General features: G+C 50.5%; 1 protein-coding gene across 1 annotated transcript in view; it reads left to right on the top strand.

Moving 5' to 3' along the window:
* Positions 1-20,081, top strand: part of XYLT1 (xylosyltransferase 1) — a 309,644-nt gene that overhangs the window by 226,296 nt on the left and 63,267 nt on the right. The window contains exons 4-5 of the mRNA XM_043560440.1: positions 40-212; positions 1,198-1,400. Of these exons, the coding sequence (XP_043416375.1) occupies positions 40-212; positions 1,198-1,400 (376 nt within the window). The remainder of the gene's footprint in view (positions 1-39; positions 213-1,197; positions 1,401-20,081) is intronic.

Below are 20,081 nucleotides of genomic sequence, written 5' to 3'. Positions count from 1 at the left end.
GGCCTCACCCACCTCTGTGGTCTCTTGGGTTGTCCCCAGGCAAAGCCAACAAGAACGTTCAGTGGGACGAGGATTCGGTGGAGTACATGCTGGCCAACCCAGTCAGAATCGCCTTCGTCCTGGTGGTCCACGGCCGGGCCTCTCGGCAGCTGCAGCGCATGTTCAAGGCCATTTACCACAAAGACCATTTCTACTACATCCACGTGGACAAGGTGAGGAACTCCTCCCCCGCTTGCCACCCCTTGCTGCCTTTCTTGGCCTGTCTGTCTGCCCGTCTCCAAGCTGCCCTGCCTCTCAGGCAAGTCTGATAGTCTAATCAGCTGCCTCTCCTTGTAGCATTTGGTCTAGGGGAGAGAGAAAAAGAGAGGCACAGAGTGTGTGTGTGTGTGTGTGTGTGTGTGTGTGTGTTTCAAAGTCCCCAGTTGTGACTTTAGACTTTATCTGTAAACGTTGTGTTTCTTACCTCTTTTTCCTCACTGCTCCACTGCCCGATACAATGCCTGCCGCTTTGTGAGCGGGGCTATCCCAGGGGTGGGCACACATGTTCCAGAAAGGGCCAGATGGTAAATATTTTAGGCTATGTGGGCTCTACACTCTCTGCTGCACCAACTCCGCTCTGCAATGTAGCGTAAAAGCAGCCATAAGAAATGTATAAATGAGTATGTGCGGCTGTGTTCCAATAAAACTTTATTTATAAAAACCCCGCAGCCGACTTAGCCTGAGGTAGAGGTTTCTGTTGGTCTCCTGACCTGACACGATTATGTCAGTAGTCGAGGAGGAAAAACGGGATGCTTGATCACAGCAGGACTTTGGGAAGGTCATGGAGAAGTTCCATCCCTCAACATACACACCAGGTTTAGACACGGTCGTACTTGTTAGCTCATTATTCTCAGACCACATGCCTCAGTCTTGTATTAAAATGCAGCATCCCAGGCACCAGCCCACACAGAGTGAACCATCAGCTTAGAGGTGGGGCCAGGGAATCTGCATTTCAAGTACCTAAAACAAGTTTTTAAAAATAATAAAGTTTCACACAGCCACATAGAAAGACCCTGCAGGCCTGAACCAGTTACTTGGCAAAGTCCAGTATATTCAGAAGCCCTGTCAGCTAGAAGGGAAGGGACAGAGAGAAGCCAAGGGGCATGTCTGTGTGTTTTCTGGGCTGCTGAATTGTCCCCTTTTCTCTCCTGGGAAAAGCGCTCTAATTACCTACATCGGCAAGTGCTCCAGTTTGCCAGACAGTATGACAACGTTCGCGTCACCCCCTGGCGGATGGCCACCATCTGGGGAGGAGCCAGCCTCCTGTCCACGTACCTGCAGGGCATGCGTGACCTCCTGGAGATGACCGACTGGCCCTGGGACTTCTTCATCAACCTCAGCGCAGCCGACTACCCCATCAGGTAAGGCGGCCTGTGGCCCCAGGCCCGCCTGTGCTAAGGTCTTGGCTTCCTCTTGCTTTCCTTGGTCCGAGCTGTGAAACCAGAGGCAGAGGCACGTGGCCGCCGGGCTGGAGAAGCATTCTGCCTCCATGAGATGCCGTGGAGACCTTACACTTGGGGTCTTCCGGCCTGGGATCCGCACCGGACCTGAGCATCACTGGTGCGTTCATTCACTCATTCAGCTAGTGTTTATTTACTGAGGGCACCGTGTCCCCAGCTCTATTCAAGGGTACACGGAAGAGACCACAAAACCCCTACCTGTGGGGAGCTTCCATTCAAGTGGGGGAGACCACAACAAAATAGTACGGTGGCATGTGAGAAGAACAAAGCAGAACGTAGCAGCAGGAGAGAGTTGTGATTTTAATGAGAGTGGCTGGGGAAGTCCTTATGGAGAAGAACAGGAGGAGGGGTGAGTTGCTCTGACTGGGAAAGTGGTCTATGCAGAGGGAACTGCGGCTGCTGGGAATGCGCCTGGTGTACTCGGGGGCGGGGGGGCGGGGGGGCACAATGGGGCTCAGTGCGGCTGGAACAGAGTGTGCAAGGGATAGAGTGCTAAGAGGTCATAGAGATTCCTGCAGTGACATGATGTTCGTTCTAGAATCTGGGAGTCACTGGCATGTTTGATTAGAGGCAGGATAAGGTGTTGGAAAGGGAAGCAGAGTGGAGGAAGGGAGGTCAGTTGTGATAGGCCCGGCAGAGTCACAGACGTGTGTTTTTGGGCTATTGGACGCCCACAGGTCTCTGTGCTTGGTCCCTAACAACTGTTAACAAAACAACGGTTTGCGCACATTTAAAAATTGGGAGGTTTCACATGAAAGTATCAAATGGCAAGCTATTCTCCAATGTCTGCGCGCTGTGGGCCTGCAGACTGCCAGCCACGATTGTGTAGAGCTGGTGGGGCGGCCAGCAGCCCTGAGGCACTGAGAAACTGAGATGCCACCAGGAACATCTGTCCCTTGGCCCAAACATTGATCTGCTCTTTAAAATAGGCTGTAAAAAAGGAAACTCCTCTAGATGGGGGGACGGGGAGAGAAGGCAAGAAAATGAAGTGTATTTCCTGCTGGAAGGCAGCTCTTTGCTTGGCTGTGTTGTGTCTTCCAGCCTGATTTATTGGTGGGGCTAAAAAGGAGAAGAGGACAGAGAGCGAAGGGCGGGGGCCTAACTTCCTCTGGTGGCGCGAGGGTATTGGGTGAGGACAGTACTTTCCACACAAGAGCCACATGAAGGCATCTTTTAAAAAAAGAAAAACGTTTTGGGGCACCTGGGTGGTTCAGTCGGTTAAGCGTCCGACTTCGGCTCGGTCATAATCTCGCGGCTGATGAGTTTGAGCCCTGTGTCAGACTCTGTCCTGGCAGCTCAGAGCCTGGAACCTGCTTCGGATGCTGTATCTCCCTTTCTCTGTCCCTGCCCTCCTCATGTTCTGTCTCTGTCTCTCTTTCTCAAAAATAAACATTAGAAAAAATTTTTTTAAAAAGTTATCAGGGCAGTTTTCAAACACACATACGTGTGCTGAGAACAGTTTAGGGAACCCTCACGTACACATCACCTGGTTTCAGCTGGAATCAGGTCGTGGCCAGTGCTGACGTGTCTGTGCCATCACCCTCTTCCCGCGGCCCCACTGAAGCACTCCCGAGACACCATGTAGTTGTGTGTGTGTGTTTTCGTATACCTCCCAGAAAGATAAGTTCTTTTAACCTAACGTCCACAGGATGATTGCACCTAAACCATCATTCTTAATGTCATCAAATATGGAAAGCACACATCCCCAGGAGTTTGGGTTTTTAATCAGGAACCAAATAAGATACAGGCGTGGAGGGATGTCCTCTATTTAAAGCTAGAAATGGTCTCCATCTCCTTCACGATGCGATTCCTGGTGCCTTCCTTCCATCCTTGGTTGGTGGCATCTCATTGTTGGCTGGGAAGCCCTGGGCCCTGGCGGGAACCTAGGGAAGGCACACTCTTTGGCCAGTTGAGGCAGGGTTCACCTGGCACTCTTGCACCTGAGAAAAATGATCCTTAGAAACATACCTATTTTCTTTTGTTCATAGGATAGCAAGGCAAACAGATTATGAAACATGGCGGGCAGATTCTTACTTATTTACTTACTCATTTGTTCAGATGCCCATTCCACAGACGTTCGTTAAGCAACTCCTATGCTAAGCACTAATTGGGCATTTAGTGAGCAAAAGCGCCCCAGGCCCTACCTGGTGGAGCAGGTCCCCTGCCTGTGAAGGTGGAATTAGAGGCGCCATGCAAGGTGTGAAAGAGCTAGAAAGCAAGGGGATGACTAGGGGGTGGACATGGTCAGAGGTCAGAACATCTCAACTTGCAGTTTTAACTTGAAAACTGAAGGATTAAAAGATTGTCAGGCAAATGAGACAGAGATCATTCTAGAGTAGGCCCTAGATCATTCTAGACTGGGCACTAATGACATATTGAGTTGGATGACTCTTTGTTTTGGGGACTGTTCTGTGCACAGCATGACATTTAGTAGCAGCCCCTGGCCTCAGTCCACTAGATCCAATAGTGCCTTGCCTCCCCACCCCCCCCCCCCCACCGACTCATTTGGGACAACCACCGATATCCCCAGACTTTGCCCACTGTCCCCAAGGTGCAAAAATGCTTCCAGTTGAAAATGCTTCTTGAGAGAACAGTCTGGTCAAGACATGGGTCCGAGATGAACTTGATGCATTTGAGAAATTTATAAATGGATGGAATATAATAAAAGAATGAGGAGATGTGAGTATAGAGAAGCACTGGGCAGGGGTGAGTTAGGACCTTCTCCCTCTGTCTTCCAAGAAAGGACTGAGTTCATATGTTGAGCATAACGTCTAATGAGGTAAACACTTCCTTCAGCTCCCAAAGCAAACCTCTTTTACACAAGGGCAAACTGAGACCCAACGTCATATGAGAAATACATGGTAGATTGGAAATGAGAACCAGTTCTGTCCCATTCCAAGGTTGGTGTTCTTTCTGCTTCCTTGGGGAAGTCAGCCGGGCCCAGAGTGGCAAGATGGACCCAGGCTACCTGGACCACAAAGCAGGAAACAATCCCATCCCTCAAGCTGGGCAAGGTAGTGGTTGCAGGGAAATGCCTTGAGAGAAGGTCCTTGGAGGTGGAAAGGTCACCTCTTGTCCCGAGTCTGATCATTCCTCCTCTGGACCTCCAATGCAGGCTGAGGTTATCTCAGCCTAGATGAAGTTGTGGCACTTGGCCAGAGACCTCTTTAGGTCCAGTGGGCATTCTTGCACCCAGGGCCCTTCCCAGGAGACTTCCGCCAGATCTCGAGGCTGCCCCCTAGGGGCCCAGTGTTGATTTGCCACAACCGTAGACACAACCAGGTCACCTGGGCCAGGGTGTCAGGATCTCTAGCACTTACACATCCCCGAGGGTGGGTGCTCCGGGTCCCATCACTTGGCTTAGGGTTTGAGTCCATGTTCCGCCAACTTCACTAGCTGTGTGACCATCTGGAAGTAAATTCGGTCTTTGTGAAATCAGGGTAGGGTAATAGAACCTAACAAAGTGTTGGGCACTTACAAAGGGCTCACTGAATGTCAGCTGTTAATTCTTGACCTGAATCCAAGGCTGAACCTCCTATATTTCTGAGGGGCCCAGAAATACTTTGCTAGACCATGTGCCAAACCTATTCTGGGTTCCAGAGAAGGGAGTCTTGGTATTTTTAGCTGCTTTAGCTTTAATGCTCCAGGTCTCTCCGTGCCTCTGTCAGTCTGTCTTTCTCCCCCTCTACCCTCACTGTTGTCATTTCCAGCACCCTTCGCCCCCCACCCCCACCCCCTTCTTCTGCCCACTTCACTTTGCCAGCCTCATGGCCAGAGGTACTTTCTGCATCAAGCACTGCTAGTTTCTCCTGCTATTGTTTCTGGGAAGTCGCCCCACGCAAAAACATATGAATTTTGCAGATGAATGGTTTTATCCTGGGCAACTCTGATAGGCTTTCACTTCCCATCTGCCGCTCCATCTGTAGCCTCCAAAACCACTACTTCTCCCGTCCCAGGAAGGGTGAGCACACTTAGCAGCCTTCTCAAAGGGGCACGAGTGCCCAAGTCAGAAGCTTCTAGGAGGTTCTCAAAACTTCGGGGATTTCCGAGGGCAGAGTCCACCCCACATGGCTAGTCTGAGCCATTCTGTGATTTGACCTCACCTCCCTGTGTCCCCTGCCCAACTCTAACTGAAGGGCCAGACTCTTGGCCTCTCAAGTCATAGAGACTCACTGATCTTTACGGGCTCCTAGCCTTGTTTGGGCCCTGGACACAGACAGCCTGGTTGGAGATTCTGAGCCACTGCCCTGGCCTTGGGGACCGTGCACGTTGCCTCTGCTTTTTGCTTCTCAGTTTGTCCACCTAAGAAAGGGACACAATGTTAGCACCTATTTTATAGGAATGTAAGGAGGGGTCAAGGAAATAGTACATCAAGGGCTTAGCACAGTGCCTGACACTAGAAAGTTCTGGATAAATACAGGCTATTCTTATTCCAGCAGTGGAATCATGAGGGCTTCACAGGCGGGACTTCATCATCAACCGAGTTGCTTCCTTTGTTCCCTTTACTGAAGAAAAGACTGGTAAAATATTACTTGAACTCCCATCTCTTTTAAAAGCGGGAAAAGCAAAGTTAGACAATGAAGTCCAAATGTCTCAAGAAAACAGAACAGAACCAACTTGTTTGTGGCCGTGAACTGTAGCCCTGTATTTGGAATATGCAAGCTAAGTGTGTTTAAAGAATCCAGACCCTCCTGCTGTGCTGTGATGTGACGTGACGTCCTGGCCCGTGTAGGCTCTGGTTGGTGTTGGTTATGGCTGCAGGGCATGGATGAAAATAGATATTTCAAACGCCGAGGTCCTGCTAGGCGTCGAGTCTTCAAAGGACACGATGGTTTTATTGAGTATATTGAACTTACTAAGGCAGGAAGCTCCACTAGTTAGTATCCTCTAGTTAGATGGGCCTTAGAGACAAAACCAAAAATATTTCTCACTGTTGCTGGTTTGAGCTAGTCGTGAGAGACCCCACACTGTCTATCCTACACTAGGCCCTGTGTCCCAGACAAAGCAGATGCAAACAGAAGGAGGGTTGAGTGTGTCCATGGCCCCTCTGAGGCTTTCTTTCTTTTTTTTTTTTTTAAGTTTATTTATTTTGAGAGAGAGAGTAGGAGGGGTAGAGAAAGAGAGGGAGAGAGAGAAAATGCCAAGCAGGCTCCGCACTGTCCACGGCACGGAACACGATGCAGGGCTTGAACTCACAAACCGTGAGATCATCACTTGAGGCGAAACCAAGAGTCAGAAGCTTAACCAACTGAGCCACCCAGGCGCCCCCAGGGCTCACTTTCTGTCTGGCGTGCAGGAGATGTGCATGTGTGCATGCATGTATGTGGCAGGGGAAACAGTACTGAAATTTTTCAAGCTAAATCTGGGATCTACTAATTCTGCCTCTTGCGGATCCGCTGCAGTAAGGTCTAACCCAGTGGGGCCCACCATGTGGCCACGGAAGTTACACCTGACCATAGACCCAAACTGCTGTCATGAGACAGCAGAGCCCCAGGCCAGGAGCATTAAGAGCAGATCTGTGGTGCCTCAGCAGGAAGCTCTAGCTCATGACAACAGGAACTGGGTGTGTCAGGGACTTCTCTGCTGTTCTAGACCAATGTTTACATAGGACCGATGGAGCCGAACTCACATCCAGATCCAACAAATACCTACTGTGCACCCACTGTGTGTTAGGCCCTCTGCTGAGGCTTTTAACATACACTTTGTCTCAATCCTCATTCCTCAAAATGTAACTTCTCCTGTGTAAGAAAATTTAAGGAGGTTAGTAATAAAACAGAACTTCGAGTAAATTCTGCAGGAAGTCAGACCCTGGGTAATCTTCACAGCACAGATCCTGGTCAGCCTATGATTTGAAGTTACGTTAACCAGTACGGATGCCCAGGCATCTGTGTACAATTGCTTCCCTGCTTTTCATCCCGTTGGTTGCTCAGTGATCTTTGAGTGCTCAAAGAACTGTTGTTAATAGCAAATCGCAACCACAGCAAATGCATATCCCTGGCATAATTCTGAGTGTTTGACATAGTCCCGACAGCAGCTCTATGACGTACACACTTTCAGTATCCCCATTTTTCAGATGAAAAAACTGAGGCACAAAGATAATTAAGAAATATGACTAGGAGGATGCGGCCGGTAAAGTGGCAGAACTTCCCTTTTTTTTTTTTTTTCTTTTAATGGGGGCAGAATTCACTTAACGTGTGATTAACCATTTTGAGGAGTTGGATCCCATGGCACGGAGTGCATTCACCACCGCTGTCCGCTTCTAGAACATTCTTATCATCCCAGGAGGAAACCCTGTGTCTATTAAGTAGTCCCTCCCCATTCACCTTCCCCAACCATTTCCCGTCAACCACTAATCTGCTTCTATGGATTTGCCTTTTCTGGATATTTCATACGAGTGGAATCATACGATGTGTGACGTTTTGCGATTGGCTTCTTTCATTTGGCGTGTTTTCTCGCTCATCCACATCGTAGCATGTATCAGTACTTCGTTCCTTTTTATGACTGATTTTGCTCTTCGACTATGTGGATATATCACAATCTATCTGTTCCTCAGTTGATGGACCCAGAATTCTTAGGGCTGCCCACAAGCCCTGTCTCTTGGCTTGGATTGTGCTGTGTGCCATGAATGGAGGACCTCGTCTGGCTTAAGAAGTTGTAGCTCTGGGGCGCCTGGGTGGCGCAGTCGGTTAAGCGTCCGACTTCAGCCAGGTCACGATCTCGCGGTCCGTGAGTTCGAGCCCCGCGTCGGGCTCTGCGCTGACCGCTCAGAGCCTGGAGCCTGTTTCCGATTCTGTGTCTCCCTCTCTCTCTGCCCCTCCCCCGTTCATGCTCTGTCTCTCTCTGTCCCAAAAATAAATAAACGTTGAAAAAAAAAATTAAAAAAAAAAAAGAAGAAGTCATAGCTCCATTGCCCGAGACTATACACGGCCGTGGTACTGAGGGACTCAGGGCTGAGTCATGGGGATGCCAGGGCTGGGTGGCAATGACGATCTGGCATATCCCTGTCCACACAGGCCCAGTGACCTTTTCCACTCAGCCTGGCCCTCCTTGACTGAGTTTTCAGTGTCTCTGGTTGGCTGAAACAGATTTGGGTTTGAAGGTAGAAAAATGAAGGCCTAGGATCTGAGCGTTAAGCGTGCCTCTTTCCTTCCTGCATCATCCAGACCCCTTCTGAAGGCAGCTGAAAACAGACTTCTACTCCCACAATGAGTTCAGGAGATGGGGCTCCTTCTGACCTCCTCGGTCCCTCAGTAAATATGTACTGAGCTCCTACTGTGTGCCAGACACTGGGCTGGGCAGCAGGTGTTCAGCAGTGAGGAGAAGCCTGTTAGACTCTGCCCTCATCAGAGGTCAGTCAAGGATGTGGACTCGAGCCAGACCACCTCGGTTCAAATCCTAGCCCTTCTGTTCACTAGCCGGGTGAATTTGGACTTGAGAAAATCACTTAATGTCTCAGTGCCTTAATCGCCTCATCTGTAAAGTGGGGATAATAACAGCACCACCCCATATGGTTAAATGAGTTCCTGTGTGTGAAGTGCTTAGCACACAGTAGTGCTGTCCATGTGACAGCCCTTGTTATTAATAGAGGGAAGATGGGCATCAGTCAGATTGATGACACAGATGCACATACCATTACAAGGTAAGGCAGGTGTTCTGAAGGGAAGGAAGGGGTGTAAAAGCACCCAGCTAGTGTAGCTCCCCTGAGCTGGGGGCCTGGGACAGCCTTTGAAGAGGCAGCGTGTGAGCTGAGATGGGCATGATGGGTGGTAGTTCCCCAGGAGAGCATGAGGGGTGCCGGGAGAGTGTTCTGAGAAAGGGGTGGCATGAGCAAAGGCCCTGTGGTAGGAGGGACCTTGGCCTGTTTGAAGAGCTGAAAGAAGGCTAATGTGGCTGAAACACAAAGAGCAAGGGAGTGCCTTTCTACCAGTGAGGTAGCTCAAGGCCAGTCCCTACAGGGATTTTGGATCACCTGGTGGGTGGTTTAATTCTTAGCCATGAGCTGTGTGGTCTTAACGAGGAAAAGTCACCTTCACAGTATGAAGAGATCACTTAGGCTGCTGTGACAGACAGTTGTGGGGGGGGGGTGGTGGGGCGTGGAGCACAGGTGGGAGTGGAGAGCCCAGCAGGGAAGGAGGTGGTTGCTTCTGCTGACCCCAGAAGCACGCCTAGAGACCCCCCGGATGCTCGCCAGTCCTCTCTGGAGGTGGGCATCCTGGGAGTCGTCATGCGCTGCCTGAATGCAAACAGCCGTTTAGTCTTCTCATCACACAGAGCCCGGCAGCCGCCTTCTTTTGGGGACCAGGATCCCACCCTGCACGGAACCGCCCCACTGGGGAGACTCACAGAGCAGGAGTTGGTGCAGAGAAGCCGGCATGCCCAGCGGTCAGGACAGCACTGAGCGTGAGGCAGCCAGGACACCCTGGTGATTAGTGGGAGGACCATGGAAGAATGTGACTCAAGACCCCTCTTGGTTCATTTGTTTTTAACTATGGCAAAGTACAGTCGCATAAAATTTACCATATTAGCCATTTTTACATGTCCAGTTTGGTAGTGCTGACTACATTCCTTCACACTGCTAGGCAGCCAGTCCACAGAGCCCTTTTCATCTTGCAAAACTGAAGCTCTGTGTTCCTGATACGACAGGTCCACATTGTCCCCTCCCTGGCTCCTGGCAGCCAACACTCTGTCTTCTGTTTCTGCAAATTTGACTCCTCTAGGTCCATCCTGTAAATGGGATCATACAGTGTTTGTCTTTCTGTGACTGGCTTGTTTCACGTAGCATAATGTCCTCAAGGTTCATCCGTGTTGTAGCAGGTGTCCGAATTTCCTTCCCTTTAAGGCTGAGAAATAATCCACCACATTATATTTGTACCACACTCTGCTTACCCATTCATCCCCCACTGATGGACATCTGTGTTGTTTCCATCTCTTTTCTATCGTCAATAATGCTGCTGTGAACGTGGCTGTAAAAATATTTCTTCACCTCCCTGCTCTCAGGGCGTTCTGGGGGATATACCCAGAAGTAGAATTACTAGATTGTATGTATCTATTTTTTATTTTTTTACAGCCATTGCACACCATTTTCCACAGCCATGCACAAGGCTCCAGTCTCTCTACATCCTCGCCAAAATCTCTTATTTCTGGGTTCTTTGATAGTAGCCATACTAATAGATGTGAGGTGTTTCTTACTCTTTTTAAGGAGCATAGATTCCTGGAGCAGAGAGCCCTATCACCCTTAGAAGTTTTGAATAGCTCCCTAGAACTGCAGGGAACTGTCTCCCCCACAGGCCACGGCTTTCAAATGATTCTTCTAGAACTTCTTCCCAGCCTCCATCAGTTCACTTCATTTCACACTGTGCTGAGTAGGGCCACCCGCTCACCAGCGTCTGGAAACCTGTGCACCCACCACCTCGTCACTCCATCCAGGTCTGCAGAATTCCGCCCCAGCCGTCTCTCTCATGTACATTCCCACCCTCAATCCCCTCCATCTCGGCCCGTCAGACCCTCCTTGCCACATACCTGGGCCATCAGAGTCCACCAGGAGGACGGAGGTGCTCCAGAGCCTGAAAATGGGCTGGAGCTTCGAGACCTCGAGAGCTTACAATCTCTGGGAGAAACGGAGATTGTAGAAGTTAAATAATGACAGGGTGCCGTGATGGAGAATAAAAGGGGGTCCTACTTTAGTGGTCGAGGTAGATAAAATGCCTGTCAAGAGTATGTTTAAGCCACGTCCTGAAATGGGGCCCACTATGGAAAAAACAGGAGTGGAGGTGTCAGGCAAAGGGGAACAACATAGGCAAAGTCCCTGGGGCAGAGAACAGCCAGCAGAGCTCAGGAACGAGAGGGAAGAGTAGTAGGGTGGAGCAGAGCAACGGAAGTGGGGAGGGAAAGAAGCAGAGTCTGGAGAAACACACAAGGAGACTTACCAGGCCTGTGCCCCTCTTCCTTCTCCTGCCCACTTACCTCTTCTCTCCCTGCCCTTAGCCTCTGTCCTAGTGTCTTGGGGCTGCTAAAAGAAATTCCCATTGACTGGGTGGCTCAAAACAGCCTGCAGAACCTTACAGCTCTGGAGGCGGGGAGTCTGAAATCACGGTGTCGCAGGGCTGTGCTCCCTCTGCAGGCTCTAGGGGAGAGGCCTCCCTTGGGGCTCCTTGCCTTGTAGATGCATCATGCCATTCTTTGCCGCCATCTTCATATGACCTTATGGGGACATAAGTGGTTGGATTCAGGGCCCACCTTAATCCACTATGACCTCATCTTAACTAATTATATCTACAGAGACCCTCTTTGCAAATAAGGTCACCTTCTGAGGTGCCAAGTGGATGGAAATTTGGGGAGGAAGGATGCCCTTTGGCCTCCCGTGACCCCTTGCTGGGCCAAGCACATGAGGCAGCTGCCCTGTGAGATGGGCTGATGCTGTCCTGGGTCTCCAGCAGCATCTGGACCCCACTATGAAGGCAATTCTTACGTAGATTCCCTCCTCTCAGCGCCATGTTGGGATGGAACTGGTATTTTCCACTTCCGAATTTCCTTCCTTTTTAAGGGATCCCGGTGTGACCCTCCCTGTGTCTCTCAAAATTCAACAGCCATGTCCCCACGCATCTACCTACCACGCACCGTGTCCTGGGGGTGCAGCAGGCAGCAAGACAGGGTCCCTTCACAATGAGTACGGTCTCCTGTCACATAGTTCTCAACAGGGGAAAGTCAGGGTTCCACGTGATGTTTGGACATTATCCTGCAGATGCCTTTAAAATATCAGATTCTTTAAAAACATCACAACTCCACCCAGACCAGTTGAATATAAATTCCTTGCCAGAAGCAAGAATCTGTGTATTTTTTAAAGCTCCCCACATGATTGGAAGACACAGCAAGAGTTGAAAACCACTGATGTCGGAAAGACGTGGTCACTTAACTACAGTAATAAACAGTAAGGTAAATGCTATATGGAAAATTCTGTAGTAGCCTTAGTACTTTGTGGGAAGTCCTACTTGGGGGCCCAACACCCAGGTCTGCAGGTGTGACCATCTCTGGTTGGCCACTTTCTCGGCATTTAGCCACTTTCACTCTCCGGATGCTCACAGATGCACATCCTCTCTCCTGAGACCCTCCGACCCTGGTGTGACGCCTTCTGAGGAAAACTCCGCCCAGATAATGTGCGAGTTGGAAAGGGTGTACCTTCTCAGGCTGTTGTTGTTCATGAGGAAGCTGGAAAGACATGCCGGTAATTATGCCGTTAGCAGTTTTGTTTGCATCTAGTAGCAAAATAATCATTTGCTCAGCCCTGTTATTTCTCAGCCTGACAGAGCGCACTCCTGCCTTAGCAGAAATGTGGTTGGCTTTCCTCTTGCCAGCTGGTCTGGGTCTCTTTCCTGAGCTGCATCTTCGGTTGGACAACCCATCGGGCTCTCTGGGGGAAGGGCAAAGACTGACCCAGAGCATCCCCTGGACAAGCGGAGTGAAGCCCAGGTTCGGGGAGTTCTCATGGGACTTGGTGGAAAAGCACTGAGGCTCTTGAGAAAGCCAAGGGCGGTCATATCGCTTTAAAGCCCTGTCTTGGCTACCAGATAAGGAAGGATGTTCTTGCAAGAATAAGAAGTTTGCAGGAAGAAATGCAGAATGATGCGACTGTTTCACCCAAGGGATGCCGCTGTTTGGCTTAAATACGTTCCAGCCACATTGTCTCTGTGCTTACCATTGTGTTCATTTTTCCATTCTTTCATTACTGGAAAAAAAAAAAATTCCAAGTCCCAGGGAAAGGTGGTTCGATCTTGCCCCCTATGTCCATTCTTTGCCAGCAGAAGTAGAGCACTTTGGTCATTCATTCATTCATTCATTCATTCAACACAACACATGCTAAGGTCCTTCTGGACACCAGGAAGTGTTGTAGGCAGCACCGTGCGATAGGACTTCGGTGATCGGAATGTTCTATGACTGTGCAGCAGCCATTAGACACGTGAGGCTATGAAGAGCTTGAAATGAAACTTAAAAACAAAAAGAAGAAGGGCTCGAAATGTGCTCTGTGGGGCTGAGGAGCTAAATTTTAAATGTGATTTGGTTTTAATTTGAATGTAAATCAATAGCATATCAAGCAGCACAGGCCTAGGTGATCAGGTGGAGTACTGAACAAAAGCAACCAAAAACTCCTGCCTTCACGGCCCTTCCGTTTGTGTCACGGGGCAGAAATACTTCCGCTGGAGAGAAGTGCACCCTGTCCACAAGGTGAGGGAGACTGGATGCCGCCAGTTCAGAAACCCATGTGGCCTCTGTCCTCTGCCAGTCTGATGCCAGTCTCGTGGGATCCCAGTGTGACTGTGCACTGAATTTCGCAGCGTATGCTCTTCCTAACTCTTCCCTCCCCAGAGCTCAGGGTGTGCTGCTTCCCCTTGGCAGCGGCTGTCTGTGTGCCTGGGGTTGGGACATTTCCCTCCCTGGGCATCTTCCTGCCTGGTGCGTTTTGCATGTGTGCTTCTCAGGAAAGCAAAGCCTTCATTTATGTGGCTTGCCCGCCAGTGGCCGAGAGCAGGGTGGTGTGCGTTCTGGGATGCTCCAGATGCATCCAAGTACAGTCTGGGAGTTTGGCTGTGAGCCCCAGGTGGTCCACAACATGGGTGATCTGCACCGGAGAGCCCGTTCTTCCACACCCTCCCCCCTCACATCCCCCTGCTGGTAGGGGTTAGTGTCAAGGGCAGTCTGGAGGGACAGCATGTCTTCAGAAGTCAAGTGGAATAAGGGAGGAATGTTTCCGCTCTCTTTTTATTGATGATGGCAGAGGTTTGCATGCGATGGGCCCAAGGGGCAGGGTTAAGATCCAGCCATTGGGATGGAAACTTGCGGGTGGTGGTGGTATTATTATTATTGTTGTTTTTATATATTTCCTCCCTCCCCCTTGCTGCCACTCAGAGTCATTGCCCACTGTAGAGAGTGGTCTGTAGTGGACTTTCAAAGTAGATGCCTGGTGAGTCTGCCAGACTCTGGGGGTGCCTGGGTGGCCTAGCCGATGAAGCATCTGACTCTTGGTTTCAGCTCAGGTCATGATCTCCTGGTTCATGAGTTCAAGCCCCACATCGGGCTCTGTGCTGACAGTGCAGGGCCTGCTTGGGATTCTCTCTCTCCTTCTCTCTCTCTGCCCCTCCCTTGCTTGTACTTTCTGTGTCTCTCAAAATAAATAAATAAACTTAATAAAGAAGAAAAGGCATCTGCCAGACTCCCGTAGCTAATCGTAATGCTCATCAGCTAGCATTTTGCCACTACTGAACCATCCAGGGAATCCCCAGCCAGTGTGTCCTCAACCCCAGAAGGCAGGTGCTGTGGCAGTATCCCATCTTGCAGATGAAGAAACTGAGGCTAAGAAAAGTTAAGGAATCTGCCCCACGTCTCACCCCAGGTGGGGATCAGAGCCGGAGTCCGAACCCACACTTCTTCTATCACCGGAGGAGAGACAAGAGCTGAGTTCTTCACCAGCACGTCCTCGTGCACCCAGTGGGCAGCACGGCTCTCCCACGCGTCCTCCCATGTGAGTCCACGTGCTCTCCACCTGGATGAGAGTCCAGGAGGCAGACATATCCAAGAGCCAAGAGAGCAGCAGTGCACGCCGGAGCCTGAACCCAGAGTCGTCCGTGTTCAACAGCTGCCAAGCCCCCATCGCTTTCCGCTGTAGCTCCGCTGGATGGAGGAGGGGTGGGGCAGAGAAGGGCACGAGGCTTAGTGAGTCCGAATGACCTGCCAAAGGTTACACAGCTTGGCAGTGGCCGAGCGGGAATTGGCACGAAGGCTCAGTGACTCCCAAGTGCAGTGTGCTTTGTGCTCCATGAGGTCGGCCAGCACGATGCACAAGCCCTTGACCCCAGGGAAGAAGCCAGTCAGACAAGAACTTGAACCCCAGCACGTGGCCGCCATGGCTAGAGTGGCCCCATTTCCAGATGGGCGCTCTCCCTCTCTGGCCAGTAAAAGATCGGGACTCTACCATTTGTCTCTGCTCAAGGCATAGACTGAGGAGCCAGCTGTCCCGCATTAGCTGGGACTGCCCTGGCTTTCAAGTTCCTTTATAATCCTGTCCCCTCCTGATTTCACCCTTCAGAGTCTTCCCCTAACTGCTGGACCGCGGTGCCTGATGGAACCCTCACTCATTTAAATGTTAGCCTCCAGCAAGGCTAATTCAGAAAGAATGGCTGCTGTGCCTCCAGATATGCACAGTTGTTCCCCAGCAAAACCTAACCGACGCTGGCATTTTCTGCACCATTCCTCACTCTGCCAGGGCACATGAGAGGCCCTGTGTGTCGGCCTGACCTGGGCTTGAATCTGTCCCCTGCTGCCCGTATCATCTTGAGACAGGTGACTCCAAGCTTCCTGGGTTTCCGTTTTCTCACCTGGAAGAGGGAGGTGATCATGTTACTTGTCAGGAAGCCACGTGAGGAACAGCAGCCACGTGGGGATCCGAGCCCTGCCTGAAGTCCCGCTCCGCAAGCTCTCTGATAAACAAATGGGTTAGAACACAATGGCTCAGGCCTGGCTCCCACCTCCGTGGGGGCTCATGTTCATCCCTACCGCCGTCTGAATGTCGGGACCAGGATGCTCAGCCGTGCCGACGGGCACAGAGGAGAGAGGGATGCCAGGTCTGCCGGGGAGACCTTCGCTACTGTATCCACCCAGTTGCACAAAGGGAAGAGGCAAAAGAGAAATGTGTGACTGGTCCTCGCCCCAAGGACTCAGGCACAGCCGAGGTTTGAGGCAAGAAATGGGAGAAAAAGTAGTGGAGTGCAGGTGGGGGCTTTCACCAGATGGTAACCCAGCCCCTGATGACCCTGTCCAAGAAATGTCTCTGGCACTGCATAATCGGCCCATCAGTTCCTTCTCCTTTTGGGAGGGTCTAGGAAGGAGATGAGCAGATGGGGCCCTAATATGAGAAAGCCAACCGGAGCCCCTTCCCCACAGCCATTTCCTCAGGGTGGCATTACGGCGTTGGGAGAAACTCAAACACAGGACCTAAGCCAGAGCTGGGCGTTTATTACAGGCGCTCACGAAGTGGTTCTCCTATTATTATCATGCAAGCTAAAAATCCTTGACAGTTCTTAACTGTAGACAAAAAAAAAAAAAGGTGTGATCTGGCCTTTTTTGTGGTTGTTTTCTTTATTCCTTCCTGTATTTTCTCTCTCTGTATCCTTGTACTGCTATGGAAATGCAGACCCAGAGAGAGCGCGCGCACGTACCTTTGAGGAGATGCGGTGGTCACAGGGAGTCCTGAAGGCTGTTGTCTTGGGCGGAGCCCTGTTGGGATGTGTCTGCAGTTGAGCAACCCTGGCCCCCACCTCCCTGCCCCCCCCCCCGTAAGGCTGTTTGAAAAGACCCTCCTTGTCGATCAGCCTGCTTGAGCTCAGTAGGCAGAAACACCACTGTCCTTGTCCATTCGGCTTACTCTTGAATCCATGTTGCTACAGTCTCCTTCAGGTTTCAAGGTGGAATGTGCCTTCACAGTTCTCCTAAACCAACTCACTGTCCTCGCCGCTCCACCCCTCACCCCAGGCTCAGGAGATACGCCTCTGGCCAACCCGGTGGCCATTGCAAGGCCCCTGGGCAGGGTCAGAACGTGGCTCAGACATCTGGATGGGTCCACAGCCTGAGGGATAGTGTCACAAACAGAAGCCTTTCTCCATCGCCCCTGTCCTTCTGAAGTGAGAAGCCCCACCCAGTCCAGATGGATCATCTGGATCCCGGATTCTGGCCTTGGCCCATTGCCCATAATGCCACATAATCAAGTAGAGGTTGGGGAAAGAGGAAGTCAGTTGGTGGTGCGGGCCAGTTTTCCCAGGGTGAGAGGCCCAGTGGAATCCCACATCAGTGTTGTGCTCCCTTGTGGAGGAAGAATGGAAATGGTGTCCCCCAGAGCCACCGCCTGCCTCCTGTGTCCTTTACTCCTCCAGAGGATTCTCCCCCATGCAATTTAATCGTGTCCATCAGTCAACATTACTTGGCAAACCCAGCCAGAGGCGCAAACATCACCTCCCCTTTCTCAACGTAATTGCGCTCTTTGGGATGCTGAATGTGGTTTAAGGCCAAGCAGTTTTTGATTACAGAGTCAATCTTTGTTTAAAAGTTTGCCGCCCTGGGGATGTTTCTAACAAGTTAGTTTAAACAATGCATTCTCCAGGCACCTACAGCTAAATAGTCCCATTAATCCAAATTGCTTTGCCAGGGATGTGGTGGAACCTTGTCCACTCCGGGGTGGCTTCTGCCCGGCTTCATTCACTAGGAGCGACGGCCGCAGGACTGGGAGGCAAGAGCAGCTGCGTGGTCATACACTGACTTACCAGGAGACACCCCTCTGCCAAACGTCCCCACCTCTGTACGTCCAGTCCTGAGTATGTGCAGGGGACTGAGCCAAGTGCTTCCCAAATCTCACCTAACCTCTCAGCTGCCTGGTGAGATGGGACCTTCAGCATCCTCATTAGAGAGAAGGGACATGAGTTTGCCCACCATTGCTCGCTTCCCGTGAGACGGAGCTCGGCCTTAAACCCACCCGCATCCTTAACCACAAGCCAGGGCTTCCCAAGTCTAATTCACAAGCCACTTGCAGCATGCAAGATGATTTAAAGTGGTATGCAGACATTTTTGAAAACATCAATATTTATTTATATTAACACATACGAGGAAGACCTGACATACCCCAGATTTCTGAGGCTGAAATTTTATTTAAAAATACAGTTGAGGGGCGACCAGGTAGTTCGTTTGGTTAAGCGTCTGACTCTTGACTTTGGGTCAGGTTACCATCTGACATTTCTGGTTCGAGCCCCACGTTGGGCTCTGCATTGACAGAGCAGAGCCTACTTGGGATTTTCTCTCTCCCTCTGTCTCTCTCTGCCCCTCCCCCACACTTGCTCTCTTTCTCTCCCAAAATAAATAACCTTAAGAAAGTAAAAATACAGTTGATCCAAATAAGAAAATGTTAAAGCAAGTATACAAGGGGTAAGTGGCTCTTCAGTCAATTCCACAAGTATTTATCGAGTGCCTACTGTATGCCCGGCAGTTTTCTGGCTGCTGGGGTATAGCAGTAAATAAAGTATGTTACTGCCGTGCCTTCTTCCGTGCTGGTGAGGGAAAGAGACAAGACATCAGCAGGTGGATGGCACATCCAGTGGAAATGTGTCCAAGGGAACATACAGTGTGGACGGAGGAGGGAGGGCCCAAGAAGACACTTAAAAAGGGGGTTAAGGCAACAAGTTGAGAGGAAGGTGTGTCAAGGGTCACAGAGAGAGAAGCACAATGGCAGAGGTCAATCAACTTTTTTTTTTATAAAGGACCAGATAGTAATTACATCAGTTTTGTGGGCCAGATGGTCACAATGACACAGTTCTGCTGTAGCAATAAGGCAGCCGCAGACCATACATAAGCAGACAGGCTAGGCTGTGTTCCCATCAAACTTTATTTACGAAAGCAAGGGCAGGCCATTGTTCACAGACCCGTGATCCATACCATTCTGCCAGGTCTGCCACATTTCAGGTCATGGCCTTGCCCAGAACACACAGGTTTCAGCCTCTGCAGATTTGCTTCCCCACCCACCATTTTCCCATGCGTGGCCCTTACAGATGGTTCTGCCCACCCAGGCACCGGCGTGCGATCCACTCCTTGCTTCAGATTTTATGACCCTGGACAGAGGAAGAATGGTAAGGGCTTCTGGTAACCTCCCCCAGACCCTGGCCTGGACTCCCACTCAGCCCTGGGTAGCCGAACTTGACACTAAACAATAGTCTCCTTTTACTTTATTTTCCCCAACCTGCATCGCTTACCAGTCCTAAACTCGAGCTGGAAAGCAGTGTGTGAACTACAGCTCCCCCATCCCTGTCTCCTGACCATGCCAGCCGAGAGGGGATGGGGAGTTTGTTCACAGAGTGTCCTCCATGAGTATAGGCCTGTCCAGCCTCACATAGTATCCTTCAGCCAGAGAAGATCATACGTTGTTCCCACCAGCCTTCTCTGTACAAACCCGTCAGAAATACCGTGTGCCCGTTAGCACTGTAATTCACCCTGTGCCACCTTCCTCATTCTGAATCAGAAAGGTTAATGATGTTGAATCCCAAGACTCATTGATTTCAGCACTTACCCCAGCTTCCTGCTCCTCCTGAAAGCACAAGAGTCGTTTCTCTTTCCTCGGCTGACCTGGCAAGTTGCTGATGAATGCCGTGATGCCAGCTAATTCTCCAAGAGTTCCCAGAGTGACCAGACCCGTGTACTTGTACCTTCTGTATCTCTGGTTGATCTTGTGGGTCCGGTTCCCCACCTAGATGTGTTTGGGGTCCCTGTCTGTAATCTGTCTCACGAGTCTGCCATAGGTTGCCACGTTGATTTATGGAGAGAGAAATTTTTAACCAAGACAATGACCACGAAATGCATTCAAATGAAATATCAGCTTTAGGACCTCAGTATTGATTGATTGATTCATTCATACATTCAGTCAGTCAATACACACTTGTAGAAACATCCATCGTGCCAGACATTTGCTAGGATCTGGGGTTATAGCTACCAGTAGGGTAGTTAACATCTCTGCCTTCACAGATTTGACCATTAAATAATCACATCTTTATGCCATTG

The sequence above is a fragment of the Prionailurus bengalensis genome, chromosome E3 (genome assembly GCF_016509475.1).
Source record: "Prionailurus bengalensis isolate Pbe53 chromosome E3, Fcat_Pben_1.1_paternal_pri, whole genome shotgun sequence".
Classification (NCBI taxonomy): Eukaryota; Metazoa; Chordata; class Mammalia; order Carnivora; family Felidae; genus Prionailurus; species Prionailurus bengalensis.
The sequence above is the reverse complement of the archived record's forward strand: the minus strand, read 5'-3'. Positions and strand labels throughout refer to the sequence as shown.